Raw genomic sequence first — 19,985 nt, 5'->3', positions numbered from 1 at the left:
AAGCTCTTGCCATGCTGGGGACTTTCGCTGGGGAACACTCTGAATGATGCTGAGGGTATACTGCCCTTGAGACGTCATCCCATTCCATTACTTCTAGAATAGTCAGACTCAGGCAGACTTCTGACACTCCAATATGAACAAGCGGCCAATGCCTCACTTACACCAAGTATGTTGGCAGCAAGGTCCTGTCCATGAGGACCATTCCTGAATTCACTCCTTTTGCTAAGCGATACCTCTCAGTTATTCCACCCCGTTAGACCCAGTACAGCACTGTCCCCAGAGGGATCGACGGGGACCTCACACCCGGCTAATAAGTACCCTACTGGTGACCTATTCACTGTAGGCACTCATTTTCCCTATTGGAAGAGACATCATAATGGAAGGTAACAATAGGCAGAGATGGTAAATGAAGCGCAGAGTACAGTGTAGCTTCAAAGAAGTTCATTACAATAGGAACAAGTAATGTTTTAAGTGGGTCACTGATCAGCACTCCCACATCACTGTCCTGGGGATCAGACATAACATACACACAGACACACACAAGTCCACACGCACACTGTTGGGCAGATATGTATTTTAGGGCTCAAAAATCTAGTGATTCATTCAGAATTGTTGTGCTCCTAACAATCGCCTTTTAAAAAATAATAATCACATTTGACGTTTTTCTTTCTTTTTTTAAGTGGGGGGAGACCCCAAGTACCCCACTGTTACCAATCCTTATGCTCTTTATTTCCTCACTGACCAATCACTCACCATAGCTTTAACTCTAATACTTACCCAAATCATCAGACTTAACCTATTCCAACTCTTACTTTAACCTTCACTGTTATCCTAACTCAACACTTAGACTATTGGCATGCATATGGGCTTTTAATCATATAAGACATTTTGTATGGGCAAGCGTATTACAAATAAGAAGAGATCAAAAACTTTTGTGAGTAATTTTGTCACCTGGGTAGGTTTTGTCATCACCTGGAACTGCGATTGGAGGTGATATGTGTTCCAGGAAAAACAAATATAATTCCTCATGTTAAACTATGTATGCCTATTGAGGGATCTTACAACAGTGTGTTCGATCTCGAAGAGGAAGTTGTGGCTGAAGGAAAGGTTGTGGTGGCTAGCCGAAAACCGAGTGTTGTGGAAGCTGTGCGGATGGATGTCGAAAATGATCATTTGACAATTTAAAAGTTCACGATATATTTAATGGATGATTGCCTTCCATTGACTCCTTAGGTTTGTCTTTGAAACTGGGAGAAGAAGGCTTGATGAGGTAAGGTGTGAAGGACAGTTATTCACAAGAGTAGCTGGAAGAAGAAATAGAGTGTGCTCATGCTGGCCAGCCAGGCTTTCCTTCATTCAGAAATGTATTACTTTACTGCTCAAAATGGCAGCATTTACGCTTTTCCCATTAAGCTCATGAAATATGTCTTTTCAAGGGAAGGTTTACCAGAAATTATGGTAGCTGATTACAAAGTGCAGATTCTGTTACCTCGGTTGAAAACGTTCTTGAATGATTCTGGTATAGTGCATGACAGCTGTGATTTACGACCCAGCGTCGGAAAAAAATCGAACAGAAGATGCCTCTTGCTAATGGTACAGGAAAGTTCATGGCGGTGGAGGATTCTGTAACAGAGCAGTCCATTCTGTTTGTCTGGAGAAAGAGCACCAGGGCCTTGCCTTTGTCCATGGTAGGTAAAGAATGATGGATCCGATACGTGTGAACAGTGAGTGGTACAAGAACAAGTAAGAACTAAAGTTTGTTTCAATCCACAGTGTAGCAGAATGCAATATGATGTGGTACATGACATCAAACCAGTGTCTGTGAGAGTGAGGGAATGGGTGATTCCAGCTTTCGGGGTTACTGAACCCATCGTGGTAGTCATGGTCAGTAAAAGCAGCAATGCTGTGCAGAATGGTACAGTGTGGAATATCTGTAAAGTTGGCAAGTGTGACACAGAGAAGAAGTGGAACTGTGTTGTTAGGACATTAATAGATAAAACAGAGAGTTGAGTTATGGAATAGAGTGATAGAGCGTAGAGTGATAAAGGAGCAGGTGTCCCTAGTGGTGCACATCCAATGGAAGAGGCTGATGGCTGTGGAGTGACTGTTGAGAAGGAAACTCTGATGGGAAAAGACATTTTCAGACCCACTCGTGTCCTCCTGCAGGGTTAGGGGATTATGAGCTAGCATGGTTAGGCTTTAAAGCAACAGATTTATTATATTCTTTGTCATTAAGGTAGTAGTTGGAAGTCAATGAATTCCTAAGTTTTAGTGGCCTTCTGAGTGTATTTAATGGGATATGTTTTCATTGCCTTTGGTGTATGCCAGTTCGATCTGCCATGGATTGCTGCTTGCACCACATGGTTTGTCTCAGAACATTTAGTACTGGTAGGGTTTGTTGCTGGCGGTTGTACCTACAAACGTACTTTACCTTTGAGTACCTCTATGTGTCTTCTTCAGCACACCCTCCTGTTTCCACCGTTTCTGGGCTGTGAACGTTGTCATTTGTCCAGGCCCTGTTTATGCTCCACTTTACAGTGCTTCTCCTCCATTTGAAGCAATTGTTTACAAGCGCAGTTGTGAAAAGATGGAGGCAAGAGGTAGCGGGGACTTTCCTATCCCTCTGACTGCCTCACACCTCAGCAGTATCTCACCTTACACTGGCTGTCTCACCTGCTGCTGACATTAACACACTACCACACGACTTTACATTTTCTACCCCACGTCACACTGACTAACAAATGTCACTGTAACTATCCCACCTTACACTTTTCCACCGACTTCTACCTATCCACATCTCACGTTACTATCTCACCTCACGTTGACTCTCTCCTTTCCTCTGACTGTCTCTTCTGCTTCTGCCCAACTCACCTGACACTGGCTATCCCGCCTTTGCTGAAAAATTCCACCACGTCACACTGGTCATTGTACCACTTCTGTTGGGCTAACTCGGCTGACACCAACTATTCCACCTAACACTCACTTTCCCACCCAATACTGAGGATCCCATGTTACCCACACTATCTCATTCTGTAGTGACTATTCCTTCTTTTCACAACTATTTCACCTAACACTGATTGTCATACAACCTCACACTGGCTAACCCACAGCATACCAGCTATCCCACATGGCACTAATTATCCAACCTGAGAATGACTATCCCAGACTGCTCTGATAGCACCAGTTCATAATGACTATCTTAACACCTTTAACTGTCTAACCCACTTTTTAAAATTATTATGTCACCTGACACTGAGTATCCCACCTTATCCTATCACACCAACACTGACTATCTCACCTCTCATTGACTACTTCATCTTGACCTAACTATTCACTCTTTCCATGATTATCCCGCCGACACTGAGTAGCCCATCCTACTCTGCCTAACCCAGCTGACGCTTAATATCCCATCTGTCAGTAAATACCTCATCTCGTACTCACTATACCTTCTTTTCTCAATGATCCCACCTAACGCTGACAAGCCCACCCAACACTGAATATTCCATTTAGCAGTGACTTCCTTATCTTGTATTGACTGTTCCATCTTCCCGTGACTATTAAACTTGACGCCGAATACCCACCCGACATTGACTATACCACCTCTCAGTGACTATCTCATTTTGACTTGACTATCTCTTCTTTCTGCTATTATCCTACCTGACAGCAAGTCCCCCACCTAACACTGACAATCCCATGGGCACTAGCTATCTGACTTACTTATGACTATGCCACCTAATATTGACTACCCTACCACGTCACCATGTGACACTAGCTGCCTCTTTTCACTTTATCACATCAGAGGCTGAATATCCAGTCTGCCACTGTCTTTCTCTCTGTGCTTTCACCTCACACTAAATGACCTCACTATTTTTGTGCTCTTTCGACAGACTCCCTGTTCCTTTGTCTACCTCTGATGACCTCCTCTCCTCTATGATGACGTCCAGGTCTCTGAGGACAAGACATGTTCTCTTCAATGATCTTCCTGCCGGTGTGGACTTCAGTGATGCAGACAATGAGGACGGTCCGGTTTGGGGTGTCTCCCATGGGGACCCTAATCCCCTGATCCCACCGAAACAGCTCCCTGTGTGCATGCAGAAGAAGCGCCGCCTGAGGTAGAAGATATAACAGGGATGCTAAATGGGGCAATAGTGGGGTTGGTGCAAAGCTGGTGTGCTCCCTTCTGGGGTGGCGATTACTCTGTAGCGCCTCTCATATTTATGGGGTGCTAAGTTGACTGCAGGTACCAACAGGCACCACCTGGGGCTGGCAACTAACATCAGCAATCACTTGTGATCTGTTGCTTAGCCTACGGCGATGCCCTTCTAACAGGACCACCTCTGAATACTGGCTTCCTTGCTTCAGCAGGGCTAGCCTCATCTTCACGTGAATGTGACCACCTCACATATGTGCTAATCCCCCTAAAGCGGAAATAGATTGAGGAGACATGCATCTACACACTTGCATGCTTAACCAACAAAATACCTTGCTTAGATACCCCGAAACAGCTTTCTAATAAACCAGCCATCTCATGTGTTCTCGTGTGGTTAGAAGCAAAGGAAACGATGACCTTTAGATCCAAAGCTTCAAGAACACATCCTCTGCTCCTCTGGCTTTCTCAGCCCACGTGCATGTGTCAAGGAACTCCATCTAGCTAAATCTTTCAAATTTCTCACAACATGGCTCTCGAGGGTTGTTTCAAAGATGCTTACTGTCTGCAACTACAAGTTCTGGTGTACATATTTATGGAAGTTGTATCTGGATACATTCTGGGTGTGTTATTGTGTTGAACCTCTGTGTTACTCCCAGCCTCTTTTTTATAGGCACCTGAGTAAAATGCACACTAATGATTGATTTTGTGTAACTCCTGACATTTTAGAAGTTATTTATTGTATCGAATGTTCATGCCAATGTTGTGAGGCACTCTAAAATTCTAAAATGAATACATAATATCAGGAGTTTTTGGGCTGTAGCTCGTTGGAAGGCCAGGATGTTGCAGTAAGGGGGGTTGGACTCCCTTCTTCCATGTACTGGCTGTCGTGTGAGAGATTCTCATTCGTCATTTCCTTTTCCCTCAGAGACAAGTGTCGTTGGGAGAGCCGCACCGATCGAGCCTGGGACCGGTGGGCTCAGAGACAGCGCCGATCTTGGAGGAGGGCCTCGGAGGCCGTTCAGCTCTTGGCATCAGCGTGCAGTCCTTGGAAGAAACCTCTCTCTGAGATTGAAGGTGGGCACTGAGGGGAGATTGGGAACTGAGCTAGAGAGATCCTCGCAGAAGTGACGTAACGAAACATGAGGGGGCCCCCCTGCAAACTACATGGAGGGGCCCCCCCTCCCATCCTCCATGCCTGTCTAGAGCTCTCAGGCCAGCGACCCGCCATACTGCAGGGGATGCGGGCGATTGTTACGCCACTGTCACCAATGCAGCCGTTAATAGTAACACTGGATGGTGGAGTTAAAGGTTGGGCTTAGTCTGCCAGCAGGCTGTCATAGGTGGTGGTCCATTCATTACAGGGTCCCTGCCATCAGTAGGCCGGGGAAGTTTTGCCCAATTTTAGGTGGGTTTCCTGATGCAGACTCCTGATATACAACATCGGGCCCACTCATCGTTTAGTTTTGACAAAAGTGCATTCACTGCTCCTTCCCGTTTCCGTTTTAAAACATTGGACAAAGCGACAATGCAGTATTTCAAAAGCAGATATAACTACAAAGAGCACATTTTGATAATACATTTTTATTTTTATTAGACAATAGCAATCTTAAGAGGCATTGCATAGCTTCATACACACTTTGACCCCAATTCCATCGCAGTCTCTCTCTCTCTGTCAGTCAGTATCTCTCTTTCAGTCAGTCAGTCTATCTCTCTCTGTCATTCAGTCTCTCTTAGTCAGTCACTCTCAGTCAGTCAGTCTCTCTCTGTCTCTCTCTGTCAGTCTGTCAGTCAGTCCCTCTCTGTCAGTCAGTCTCTCTGTCAGTCAGTCTATCATTCTCTGTCATTCAGTCTCTCTCAGTCAGTCTCTCTCAGTCAGTCAGTCAGTCTCTCAGTCTCTCTCTGTCAGTCTCTCTCAGTCAGTCTCTCTCAGTCAGTCTCTCTCAGTCGGTCTCTCTTAGTCAGTCTCTCTCTCTGTCAGTCAGTCTCTCTCTCTCTGTTAGTCAGTCTCTCTTTCTCTGTCAGTCTCTCGTCTCTTTCTCTCTCTGTCAGTGTTTGTCAGTCAGTCTCCCTCTCTGTCAGTCAATCTCTCTCTCAGTCAGCCAGTCTCTCTCTCTCCCAGTCAGTCTCTCTCTCTCCCAGTCAGTCAGTCTCTCTCAGTCAGTCATTCTCTCTTTACCCCAGTCAGTCAGTCTCTCTCTCGCTCTGTCAGTCAGTCTCTGTCAGCCAGACTCTCTCACTCAGTCAGTCTCTCTCTCAGTCAGTCTCTCTCTCAGTCAGTCTCTCTCTGTCAGTCTCTCTGACAGTCAATCAGTCTATCTCTCTGTCAGTCAGTCTCTGCCTCTCTCTCTCAGTCTCTCTTTCTCAGTCAGTTTCTCTCTATCTTAGTCAGTCTCTGTCAGTCAGTCAGTCTCACTCTCAATCAGTCTCTCTCTCTCTGTCAGTCAGTCACTCTCTCTCTCAGTCAGTTTCTCAGTCAGTCAGTCTCTACTCTCTCTCCATTCTCTCTCTCAACTCTGTCCACTCTATCTCTACTGTCTCTCTCTCCACGGTCTCTCCTCTGTCTCTCTCTCCACTTTCTCTCTCCACTCTCTCACTATCTCTCTCTCCACTGTCTCCCTCCACTGTCTCCTTCCACTGTCTCCCTCTACTCCCTCTCTCTCCACCCTCTCCCCTTCTCTCTCTCTACTTTCTCTCCACTCTCTCTCCACTCTCTCTCTCCACTATCTCTCTCCACTCTCTCTCTCCACTCTCTCTCTCCACTCACTCTCTCCACTCACTCTCTCCACTCACTCTCTCCACTCACTCTCTCTCCACTCACTCTCTCTCCACCCACTCTCTCTCCACCCACTCTCTCTCTGCTGTCTCCCTCCACTGTCTCTCTCTCCACTGTCTCTCTCTCTCCACTGTCTCTCTCTACTCTCCACTCTCTCTCCACTCTCTCTCCACTCTCTGTCTCTCTCTCCACTCTCTCTCTCTCTCCACACTCTCTCTCTCTCCACTCTCTCTCTCTCCACACTCTCTCTCTCTCCATACTCTCTCTCTCCACTCTCTCTCTCTCCACTCTCTCTCTCTCCACTCTCCACTCTATCTCTCTCTCTCCACTCTCCACTCTATCTCTCTCCACTCTCTCTCTCCCCCCTCTCTCTCTCTCCACTCGCTCTCTCCACTCGCTCTCTCCACTCGCTCTCTCCACTCGCTCCCTCCACTCGCTCCCTCCACTCGCTCTCTCCACTCGCTCTCTCCACTCGCTCTCTCCACTGTCTCTCTCTCCACTCTCTCTCCACTCTCTCTCTCTCCACTTTATGTTTCTCTCCACTCTATCTTTCTCTCCACTCTCTCTCTCTCCACTCTCTCTCTCCACTCTCTCTCTCTCTCTCTCTCCACTCTCTCTCTCTCTCTCCACTCTCTCTCTCTCTCCACTCTCTCTCTCCACTCTCTCTTTTGCCACTCTCTCCAGTGTCTCTCCATGCTCTCTCCACTCTCTCTCCACTCTCTTTCTCTCCACTGTCTATCTCCACTCTCTCTCCACTGTCTACTCTCTCTCCACTGTCTCTCTCCACTCTCTCTCTCTCTCTCTAACCACTCTCTCTCTCCACTGTTTCTCTCCACTGTTTCTCTCCACTCTCTCTCTCTCCACTCTCTCCCACTCTCCCTCACAAAGTAGTGTGCGTTCCATGGGTGTCCGCAGAAATGTTTCCAGGGGGGGCACATTTTTAACTTCATCACCAGCCCCCTTGCACCCTTCTCTCCTCTGCCTTGCACCCTTCTTGCCCTCCCTCTTGCACCTTTTCCCCCTCCCCCTTGTATCCTTCTCTCCCCCTCCCCTTGTACCCTAGTCCACCTCCACCTTGAACCCTTTTCTACATTGCACCATTCTCCCTCTGCCTTGCACCCTTCTCCCCTCTGCCTTGCACCCTTCTCCCCTCTGCCTTGCACCCTTCTCCCCCTCCACCTTGCACCCTTCTCCCCCTCCGCCTTGCACCCTTCTCTAGCTTGCACCCTTCTCCTCTCTTCCTTGCACCCTTCTCCTCTCTGCCTTGCACACTTCTCCCCTCTGCCTTGCACCCTTCTCCCCTCCGCCTTGCACCCTTCTCCCCTCCGCCTTGCACCCTTCTCTTCTCTGCCTTGCACCCTTCTCCCCTCTACCCTGCACCCTTCTCCCCCTCCGCCTTGCACCCTTCTCTACCTTGCACCCTTCTCCTCTCTTCCTTGCACCCTTCTCCTCTTTGCCTTGCACCCTTCTCTTCTCTGCCTTGCACCCTTCTCCCCTCCACCTTGCACCCTTTTCCCCTCTGCCTTGCACCCTTCTCCCCTCTGCCTTACACCCTTCTCCCCTCCGCCTTGCACCCTTCTCTACCTTGCATCCCTCTCCCCCTCTGCCTTGCACCCTTTTCCCCCTCTGCCTTGCACCCTTCTCGGCCCCCCTCCTCCCCTCCTGCGGATGCCCATGGTGTGTTCTAACAAGAGGGCTTACCTGAGGGCACCATTTTGCTGCCTCGTCCCTTCTCATGTGAGCTTTGCACTGGAGAATGCTCTCTCTGGGGGCCCCCACTCCCACCCTTGTCAGAGTCCCGAGCACTGCTCTGTGCTGTCTCCTGCTCTTGCTCTCTGAGGCCCCCACCCCATCCTTGTCCCTGTCTCTTCTCTTCTCTTGTGGGGTGGGCTTTGCTTATGGAGGGGAGAGCGTTGGGGCCGGGCTCTGAGCTGCCTCAGAGGGGAAGTGGAGAGTGCTGTCTCTGGGGCCCCCACCCCACCCCATTCTTGTCCCTGTCTCTTCTCTTCTCTTGTGGGATGGGGCCCCCAGCCCATCCTTGTCCCTGTCTCTTCTCGGGTGGGGCCTGTCCCTGTCTCTTCTCTTGTGGGATGGGGCCCCCACCCAATCCTTGTCCCTGTCTCTTCTCGGGTGGGCCCTGTCCCTGTCTCTTCTCTTGTGGGATGGGGCCCCCACCCAATCCTTGTCCCTGTCTCTTCTCGGGTGGGCCCTGTCCCTGTCTCTTCTCTTGTGGGATGGGGCACCCACCCCATCCTTGTCCCTGTCTCTTCTCTTCTCTTGTGGGGTGGGGCCCCCACCCAATCCTTGTCCCTGTCTCTTCTCAGTGGGGGCCTGTCCCTGTCTCTTCTCTTGTGGGATGGGGCCCCCACCCCATCCTTGTCCCTGTCTCTTCTTTTCTCTTGTGGGGTGGGGCCCCCACCCAATCCTTGTCCCTGTCTCTTCTCGGTGGGGGCCTGTCCCTGTCTCTTCTCTTGTGGGATGGGGCACCCACCCCATCTTGTCCCTGTCTCTTCTCTTCTCTTGTGGGGTGGGCCGGGCCCCCACCCAATCCTTGTCCTTGTCCCTTCTCTTCTCTTGTGGGGTGGGGCCCCCACCTCCTCGGTGTCCCTGTCTCTTCTCTTGTGGGGTGGGCTTTGCTTATCGAGAGGAGAGAGTGGGGGGCCGGGCTCTGTGCTGCCTCAGAGGAGCAGTGGACTGCTGTCTCTGGGGCCCGCCTGCCTCCGGCTCTGACTGAAGAGAAACAATGTTGATACTTTGTTTCTCTTTAGTCAGAGGGAGGGGGTGAGGGGAACGGAGCAGGCTGCACCTGCTTCAGACACAGAGGGAGAGAGGCTTGCTTCAGCGCAGGCCTCTCTCACAGCCCTCAGAAGAGCTGAGGGGGCCGGGCCCCCTGGGGGCCCCCTTCATTAACTGTAGAGAGTGAGGCCCCCCCACACTGCGGGGTCTGCGGGGGCGTTTGTTACGCCCCTGCCTCGCAGGCCACCATCTTAGCATTTCCAGTGGTTGCAGGAGGTCGCAACCTTAGGCCATACATTTTGCAACAACCTTCGAATCCACATGTTTGTGATGCGACTGGTAAGCGTATCAGTCGCATCGTAAAATAAAGGCCACAAGTTTTTCATTGTGACGATGGGCCCGATGTAGGTAAATCTACATTTACCACTTCATAAATACCGAATCATACCGAATCGGTATTTATGAAGTGGTAAATTAGAGGGGGGGTGATGTAGGTATTTCAGATTCGGTAAATACCGAATCTGTAAGATTCGGTATTTACCGATTCTGTAAATACCGATTCGGTATCCCCCATTGCTTCCTATGAGCCTTGAAGCCCATAGAAATCAATGGGCATTACCGAATCGGTAATTACCGATTCGGTAATTACCGATTTGTGCAAGGGTGCAGGGGGTGTCACTTTGACACCCTCTAGCACCCCCAAAACAGGCATGTGAGCCATGTGGCACACAGACATGCCCTAAGGGCATGTCTGTCTGTCACATGGCATAGGTGTGCATGCACACATGTGCATGCACACCTGGATTCGGTATTTTAACACCCAATTGGATTGGGTGTTAAAATACCGAATCTGAAGGGCCTGTGGGACAGAAAGTAGTCCCACCTACATCCCAAATTTAAAAATCAGTAAAATTACCCGATTCTGTATTTTTGCGATTCGGTAAAATACCGAATCGGACAAAAAAAGGTCCCCTACATCTCAGTAGGCCAAATACCGGTCGGAAACGGCTGAAATTGGCCGTTTCCGACCGGTATTTGGTACCTACATCGGGCCCTAAGCCTTTTGTAAATCAGGCCCTATATTATCGGAATGCGTGTTTTATATTGCGTTTGTTAAAACAGGAGATTGTGTATGAAAATGATCCTGCCTGTTACTGCTGCATACAGTAGTATGCTGTACTGCATTCCAGCAGACTCATTTATTGAAATCTGTAATCCACAGAAATAATGTAATGTTCACGAATTATGCAAAATAACAATTAGTTAGTTTAACATAATTCCTGTGTCCTATTAAATGTAAATCTAAAAGTACTTTACAGATATATGCCTCTTTGGCATAACAAAAATATAAAATTGTCCAATCGCACATTTGTTGGGAAACCATGGGCTGCCAAAGGGATTTTTCAAGTTAAACAATTAATATAGGATTCTCGTTGTCTGTCCTTACAACAGGTTCAATCCGCTTTTGACTTACCTGCATGCTTGTTACTAAAATATGAATCTCTACGTTTGCTCATAACGGAACAGCTTTCTCGACTTTCTGGATCTTCTCTTCCATCTCAAGATCCTCTGTCAGAACCTTTATCCACTTCCCTTTCCATAAGAGCTTCCCAAGTTTACAAGTAACTACATTTTTCCTCTCTAAATCGTCCTAAAAGTAAGGTTGAGCTCTTATAGGAATCTGATTTACAACGTACCCTTTCAGTTCATACATGGAACTCCATCTGGACACGCATACATCACACCTCTTGTACCTCTAGTACCACTCAGACCCTTTATACGTTGTTTACTTTATTCGATAAAAAAATTTCATCATAAAAGTGTACAATTTATACAGTACATTAAGAAAGAAAAAAGAAAAGAGTAGGGGCCCACCAATCCTATATAAACATACATCATCCCAAACTACTCAATTGTGTTTAAAATTACTAAGATATAAATGTCCAGCACATTAAAAAGATAAAAATGCAAGGACCCACCAATCCTATGTAAACATACAACATCACATACTACTCAATTTATACAATTACTAAAATATACAATAAACCGTTGTCATGAGAACCATTAAAAGGCACATCCTGTCTTGGGGCCAACTGGCGGTTGGGTAGGGTGGGTTGGGCTTAGACCTCCTTGTACGTGTCTGCCACGCACTTCCCAAATATTTAGCTACCCCACACACCATAGCAACGGAGGACGTATCAGTAAAGAGGACCCGTATGGCCATTTTTGACATCTAAGGCCCAACCCCTTACATAGTGGTTTTAACCATATCTTCCTGGCAAACCTATATGCCGGGCAGGCAAAGAAAAAATGAGCCAGAGACTCGTTGGGGGCTGCACAACCAGGACAGGCTTTTTGTAGAACACCTGAATCTTTCCACCCAGAAGAAATGTCATTCACCGGTAGGGTCTCGAGCCTCAGTTTTAGGTAAAGTGATCTGTCCAGTGGTTTCTCTATATAATCAAGGAAGGGTTCAAGTTTTCTTGTCCATTTGATCTCAAGGAAACGCTGGGAGAGAGGGCCCCCTTCACTTTTACGTATGGCCATCTCCTGTACCCAGTCCCAATAGAGCTTCTTGATCACTACCTTGGGAGGCGGTGTTTGGCTCAACCATGCTTCACTTAAGCCCAGTTGCACAACCAGCTGTCTCAGGTTGCACAAACACTTAATCTTATTGCCTGTGTTGAGGAGAATAAGTTCATCTAGAACTGCAGCATAATTATGGAGCTCCTGGGTCCTTCTCAGACGCACCCAAAAGAGTAGTGGGCGCAGACGCACTATATCTTTTATGGGGCGCCTGCCTAGGTCTAACCGTAATGGAATTAATGGGGTGGAGACTGGGAGGGCCACCAGGTCTCTCATGAACTTATTTTCAGACGTGGCTAACTCTGTTATCTTCTCAAACCCCCACAACTCAGAACCATATAATGCTGCCGGCAATACTTGACCATCATAAATTTCAAGAGTCGGTGCCACAGGTTTACTAAACGACTCCCGCTGTTCCCTTAGAACCACCCCTGAGCCTCTTTTGTGGTTTAATAACATTTTGGCCAAGTGGTCTTTCCATTTCATCCGGCTGTTTACTCTTACACCCAGATAGTCAAAGGAATCGACCAACTCCAAGGGGACGCCGTTAAGCGAAACATTATTCCTGAATCTCTTGGAAGGTGAAATGGCCATAAGCTTTGTTTTAGAGGTATTTATGGTGAGGCCTCTATCAATGCAAAACACACTAATGCGGTCCAGGAGTTTTTGAAGACCTGTGGGTGTTTTAGAGATCAAGATGGTGTCATCCGCGAAGAGTAGAGTGGGTGTTTTTTCCCCCGCCAGAGATGGCGCATCTGCCGCTTCCTACCTCAGATGATTCACCACTCCATTCACAAAGAGGGAGAATAGGGTCCGTGCCATAACACATCCCTGGCGGACTCCACTCCTCGCGGGCACCCTTTCTGTCAGTTGTCCCTGGGTGCCCCATCTGATCCTCGCATAATTCCCCTCGTGTAGCTTCACAATAAGACCCAAAAGTGACCCTGGGAAGCCCATCTTCCCCAAGATATCCCACAGCCTTGCACGAGGGACCATGTCGAACGCTGTCTTAAGATCTATGAATGCCAGATAGAGGCTACCCTTGTTGATGGTCACGGCTTTCCAATAGATCGAAAAAAAGCGGCAGACCTGGTATATCGTGCCCACCTTCTGGCGAAACCCTGCTTGGAAGTGAGAGAGAACGTGCTCCTCTTCCATCCAGACACCCACCCTAGAAATGATGACCCTGCCAACCACCTTCTGGATCACGTCAATCAGACTGATCGGTCTGTAATTGGCAGGGTCATCTCTTGCGCCCTTTTTGTACACTGTTACCACCTCTGCTCCCTTCCATGAATCTGGCACAGGATAACCCTTAGAGATCAAATTCATTATTAGGGCAATTAGTTTGCCCCAGGCATCAGGGTCATTCAAAAGAAGGTCCCCTGGTATCCCGTCTGGGCTAGCTGCCTTCCTAGGGGTCAGATGTCTAATGGCCACTCTTACTTCGGAGGACAGAAATGGTTCTTCGAGCTCCGCCAGGGTTTGGGTCCTGAAATCTGAATCTGCGAGAGGTGAATCTAATACTTCTCTCCCATCATACAGCGCAGAGAAGTGGGAATGCCATTGTTGTTCCGTTATGTGGTTTGCGATAGATGGTACACTTTGCTGCCTAGCCTTGTTAATCAGATCCCAGAACAACATGGCATTCTTCATGTTGGCAGCGGATTTAAGATCCTGCCAGTGTTGTTCCTCCCACTCACGTTTAGCCAGCACTATCGCCCTTGCATAATCCTTCCTAGCCACTCTAACTAGTGAGGGATTCTTTTTAAGCAAGGCGACAGTTAACTCCTTCTGTTTCGCCTTGCACTGGTCTGAATACCATGGATTACTGGAGGTGGCCGGTTTAATGTTCCCTCTACCCATTTTGCCCTGGACTAGGAAGTATTGTCCTACCTCCTCTGTCGTATTCTTGTAAGCCAAGGAAAAAGGCGGCCCCTGGTCACTGCCATTTCTCAGATTGAGGTCCTCCAACTCTGCTGTCAGTTCTACTACTGCGCCCTAATCCTCTCAAGATTCCCTTCCTGTAGTTGAACTTTATCCCATTTCAACCTGCTGTTACCATTGCAAGGGACAACCTCACTAGTTATCTTCAAGGGGGCTTTGTTCCCACTTCCCTTTGATTTACCCCACCTTATCTTCATACAAAGGGGGTTATGGTCGCTGTCCTGCGAAGGTATGAACTCCATATCTATTAGGTCACGCCACAGTGTAACATCCAGTAGGATGTAGTCAATTCTGGACGGGCCGTTAAGCCTTTTAAAGGTCATTGCTCCATCACGGTCAGAGGTTGTCCTACCATTTAATGCTCTTAAATTCAATTCCATGGTCAGGGCATTGATCTCTATTGCCCTAGCTGACCATTTTCTAATTGGAGCTAGTGAGAGGGCTGGGATAGACCATCTAGAGTCCTCCTCCTCTATACCCAGGGGATCATCCCTAGATAGGGGTTCGAATGTACAGTTGAAATCATTTCCCACTAAAATTTTAGAAGTTGTGGGACATTTGGCTAATATCTGTTCTAGGATCGCAAATGTATCTGAGGTTCTGTCCCCCGGAGTCCTTCTAGAATAGATATTAAGAAGGTCTATCCTACTCCCCTTGCTGTGTCCTGGAAAGGAGATATGTAAGATATCCCTGGTTACTGTTTCGTGGATGGTGATGTCCCAGTTCAATCCAATTTTTACCCAGATGTGAAGTCCACCCACCGATCTACCCTTGCCACAGCTTGATGCGGGCACGAAGAAGGTTGCATAACCGGATTTGTGCACTGGGAGCAGGCTCCAGGTTTCTTGGAACATGCATACATCGAACTTCTCGATGAACACATTCCATTCTGGTAGAAGCAACTTTTTTTGCAACCCAGCCACGTTCCAAGATAACAAATGAATAACCCTGTGGCCTATAACAGACAAGTCCGAGATGATTCCATTATTCCCACCCTGCTCGCAGGAATCAGGCTCACTAGTATCTTCTAAGGAACTAACTAATTCCAGGGGTAAATTGATATCACCGATACCCCTCGGGATCTTTGTTTGTGGGGTAGCAACAGCCCCGCAGCTATCATAGAAATGGGGAGCTATAGGGTCCACTTTCCCAGTCGCACAGTTGGTCGCAGCTATAGGGATCGTGTTCCCCCTGTTTGAGAGACTTGGTGGTAGTTCATGTCAATCCACCATGTCCAGGCAGCTAAACCTGTTCATGATTGGAAAGCCCCCCAGTTGTCCCTAAAAACTAACTCTGTGGGAGGGTGCTCCCCCCAAGGCCCCTGATTCCAACCCCAATCACGATGCCCTACTCTATGCCAGTTGCTGTTAACTCTAGGGTCCCGAGTGGGCCCACTCATTGGAGGGTAGAAAAAGGACAGTCGTCTAGTGGCTATACCCTGAAATCTATCTTGTGTGTCCCATGCACAAACTTGAGCCGCAGTGTGTGGGTCCGCAAAATGAATTATCACACAATCTCCCTTGACAGATTTCCTCTGATGCCCCAGCCATCTTGCTTCTGCGATGTGGGGGTAAGGGCCGGTTTTGGTTAAGCCAGTATCGGTCCTTATTATGTAGCGACCAGTTAGTTTCCTCATGGGGGGCATCCAATTCTGGGACCCCCGTCATAACCACCATGTACGGTGTGGCCTCCGGGGGGAGTTTCACCACTCTTCCTCTGGCCGCTACTCCACCATTTTTGTTTCCCATTGGCGGCGTGTTGTGTACCCTGGGTGGAGTGGCCCCATCACTGGGAAGATCGAGGCCTGGGTTGGATATACCTTCCTTTTCCACTCTCTTTTCAACAACTGGGGCTGGATTAGGCTTGGTGTTAGCCGCTACTAAAAAGGGGTTTTTAGGAGCTTGTACATTAGCTTTTTTACTGCTTGGTGTGTTGCTCCCAACTTTCTGGGCCCCTGGGATTTTTTGGTAGATAGACTTGGAACAGAGATAAGCTAGTTGCTTTTCCATGTGGGATAACATATTCTCTATAGGAGAGAGATAACATTTAAAGAGCTTTTCTAATTGCAGCAAAATTTGGGTGTCAACCACTTCCCTACTAGCAATTCTCCCAACCAGGCTAGTTGGACCTTCTAGATTCCCTGCAGTCCCAGACTTTGTTATAACATCACTGACCTGGAGGTCCTGGTTTATGTTTGGTTTAGGGGTGACAACCCTGGTAGTGTTTTTCAGATGTCGTCCCCTTCCTCTCACGTTTTTTGTTTTTTGTTTTTTAGGGATGGCGCCCACCCTCCTGCCCCTCAGTGTAGTAGCGCTTGTGTCTTCCTGAGTGGGCCTGATGACTAAATCCGGGGTATTTTCCAGATCTGTACTTAAATGCGAGACACATGATAGATGAGACGCTGAGCGATCTACCGTGTTAGGCAAACTACATCTATCAGCATGTACCTCTGCCTGGACATCTATAAGACCCACCGCCTCCGAATGATCAGGGGTTTTGGCCGCTGCAAATGGACCCATAAAAGATCTTTTCTTTGCCGAGGCGAGGTCTTGGGACACCCTACACTCCATTAGTGTGATCTCTTGGTCTATAAAGGTATTAGCCCTTATGATAAAGTTGTCCAAGGTGCCTGTGGATAGGGACCCTCCTGCAGCAGTTTTGCTTCTGCTTCCTCGGGTAGACATTATCAGGGGTAGAGATCACCAGTCTTAGCAGTATGAACCTGTATGGAAATGTATGTAATGATTACAATGTCTGCATACTGCAACTCGCCAACCCAGGCTAGAAGTAAACGTTAGGGGGCTGGCCCAGCCCGGCCTCCACCGGTCTCTAACGGGCTTCAACGGGCCCGCCCTTGGCCCAGGCTTCTCCCGGCGCCGACCCGCGCGCGATCCTGCAACGCGGGGGCTCTCTTGTCATTTAAGCGCCTCTGGGCGCGGTAGAATGCAGGCGGTGTCAGCTTCCGGCGCAAGGGCTCACGGGAGATGTAGTCCCCCAAGTCCGTCCATGCTGCGCTGATGGCCGGACTCAGCAGCGGGAAGGAAACAACAGCGGGACCGGGAGGAACCAGGTTTGTCCCTCTTAAGTGCCCCCAGATGTCTGCTACAGAGCCCCGCTCCACCGGGGCTCTCTTGTCTTTTAAGCGCCTCCAGGCGCGGTAGAATGCAGGCGGTGTCAGCTTCTGGCGCAAGGGCTCACGGGAGATGTAGTCCCCCAAGTCCGTCCACGCTGCGCTGATGGCCGGACTCAGCAGCGGGAAGGAAACAACAGCGGGACCGGGAGGATCCATGTAAGTCCCTCTTAAGTGCCCCCAGATGTCTGCTACAGAGACCCTTTATTATTTTTAACCATAGACTATTTTTAACTCCACTATAACTCTCCAAGTATTGTTCAAATTTATCCCCGAATTGTTGGGTATGTCCTTCCATTCCCGGCTACTTTCTGCATTCCTTTTTTCTTTTCCCTAATATTGCATGCTTTTGGACTAAGGTATGTGAGTCAATTTCCTCTATTTGTACTATTACATTTCCTTTCGACATATACTCCATATTTTTGGGAAGTAACTCTGCAAACTGGTTTGGCTCTCGCAGGTGGGCCTATTTGTGGACTTGTTAATTGCTATTGCCTTTCAGGTAATTACCTTTAACTGGAAAGATGCCTCTAAGGTATCCTTCTCCGCCTGGTGGAACTTTATTTGTTATCACCACAGACCGGACAGGGCTTCTTCCAAAACTTCTCAACATCTTATTTGAAAAGAAGCCCTCTGGTCCCCACTTACTAATTACTTATCAGCATCTGCATTACTCTCTCAAGTTGGTTCCTTTGTTTATCAACCACCATGAGTACTTTACTCTTTTCTTTTTCTAGTTTACTTTCTTTCATATATCACATGTACGGTTATTATTTTGTTTCTGGAAACCAATGCCATTATTATATGATCAATATTCCAATATAATATTAGATAACGATAATACCATATCTCCTGTTTCTTTTCTCCTTTCGTTTTCTTTTCCTTTCCTTTCTTTTTCTCTACTTCATCTTTTTCTTCTACTTTTTCTTTTTCCCTTCATTCTTCCTTAGTCTTTCCTTTCTTCCGTAAAATTAAACACACATTTTTATTATTGCTTTCCTCTTTGGCTTGTGTTTAGATTTATGATTGATATCTTATATCACTTAGTCTGTCAAATTATTTATTCAGTGTGCTTTCTAGTGCTTTTTGTTTTAAATGCATTGTTATATATTGTACATATGATTCTATTTACTTTAATAAAGCTTTTTAAACTAAAAAAAAATAACTCCAGTGAAGTCTAGGTTTAAAACTACTGCAGAATAAATAAATATGAAACAATAAAAAAAGACTGCAGAATTACTGCATTATAATAATGTTCTGATACCTAAAAAAAATATTTGCACCTTTTGCACTCCAAATTCATAGCGTACGCAGTTCAGACAGTTCCCCCGACCCCAGTACCCATGCCTTCGGTAAACTCAGCAGGGACTCTGTCGGGTTCCTTTGTAGTTCATTGGCACAACTAAAGATGGATACTGAAACCAGTTTTCACACAGGTGAATCAATCACTACAGGAAGAATTTGCAACTTTCTTCATACAGAGTGCTCCAAATCCTGTGCATATAGTGAAGAACAGCACAGCGCTCCTGTATCGTGAGAGTACGCGCAACTTTGATCATGAGATAGTACGGGCAAATGCAATACGGAGACATCAGAACTGGACTATTGTAAGGACCAAGGCACTTGCCCAACTGGAGAATTATTATGCTAGTTTAGTTAGGCTTCCATGAAAATAAAAAACTTTGCACGTACTATCGGAGACAAGAGCACTGTGACATTCTTCACTATGTGCACTGGGTGTGGAACACTCTGTAAGAAGAATGTTGTTTATGAAGTGACAGTAAGTATTGGGATATCTTGCACCCAGATGGGTGTGCAGCTATTTTATGCATATGTGCAAATTCTTCCTTGGTGACCCTGTTTGCAGTACTGCACAAGAGGCATGGCCAGTCCATGCAGCACCATATGACTAAAGATATGTTAATTTCACTTCTTAGACATGTCAATAGTGGACCAAAGTTATCAGTGTCTGAAACAGCAGATTCCTCAGAACTCTTTGATGAATTTTGCCTGCTCATGCACGCCTCTTGTAGGCCCATTCTTTCTTCTTCATGGCCCTCCCAGATCCAGAATCCTGGAGCTGGGCCTGGGTATTCCTGGGTAGAACCTACCTTCTCCAAATGAAGGTGGTAATATTCACCACATGTCTAGTAACCCTGAGTTCGAGGTATGTGGGCTGCTGAATTCATATCTGTGCATAGATCGCCGCCTAGTGTTGGGTCCGGATGATTGCACATTGTTGTCCTGGAAGAGTCTTCGAAGTATCACGAGATAGGTGGCTCCTCCCCTGGACTACAGTGCGCATGGGCATCGCCTCCATCCCCAGATTGTTTTTTTCCGCCATTGGGTTCGGATGTGTTTCGGTTCCCTCTGTCGGGACCGATAGTTGTTTAACTTTCTAACTTGAGACCAAAAGGTCTTTAGGCTGGGCGTCGGTATTGTTTTCGTTCGGGTTTGTCTTCCTTCTCAGCTCCGAACGCTTTCTGCCCCTCCGCGTGCTGTCGGCGCGGACGGGCCTACTCGACGCTCCAAATTACTGAACATGGAACGAACTCCGTTCAAGAGGTGCCCGGTGTGCACCTCCAAGTACTCACACCTTGACGTGCACCCTGTGTGCAACAAGTGTTTATCACCGGACCATGACGAGGCCAGGTGTATGGCCT

At 47.6% G+C, this 19,985-nt stretch overlaps 1 protein-coding gene across 8 annotated transcripts in view; it reads left to right on the top strand.

Annotated features, from left to right (window-relative positions):
* Nucleotides 1-19,985, top strand: part of TMC8 (transmembrane channel like 8) — a 119,687-nt gene that overhangs the window by 20,598 nt on the left and 79,104 nt on the right. For 4 of the 8 annotated variants that reach the window (XM_086931098.1, XM_086931097.1, XM_086931099.1 and 1 more), the window contains 2 exons: nucleotides 3,888-4,112; nucleotides 5,076-5,224. In XM_086931098.1, the coding sequence (XP_086787224.1) occupies nucleotides 3,931-4,112; nucleotides 5,076-5,224 (331 nt within the window). In that variant the 5' untranslated portion in view covers nucleotides 3,888-3,930. The remainder of the gene's footprint in view (nucleotides 1-3,887; nucleotides 4,113-5,075; nucleotides 5,225-19,985) is intronic. The other 4 variants (XM_086931102.1, XM_086931101.1, XM_086931103.1 and 1 more) reach the window with 1 other exon arrangement.

This window comes from Lissotriton vulgaris, chromosome 7 (assembly GCF_964263255.1).
Source record: "Lissotriton vulgaris chromosome 7, aLisVul1.2, whole genome shotgun sequence".
In the NCBI taxonomy this organism is placed as follows: domain Eukaryota; kingdom Metazoa; phylum Chordata; class Amphibia; order Caudata; family Salamandridae; genus Lissotriton; species Lissotriton vulgaris.
The sequence above is the reverse complement of the archived record's forward strand: the minus strand, read 5'-3'. Positions and strand labels throughout refer to the sequence as shown.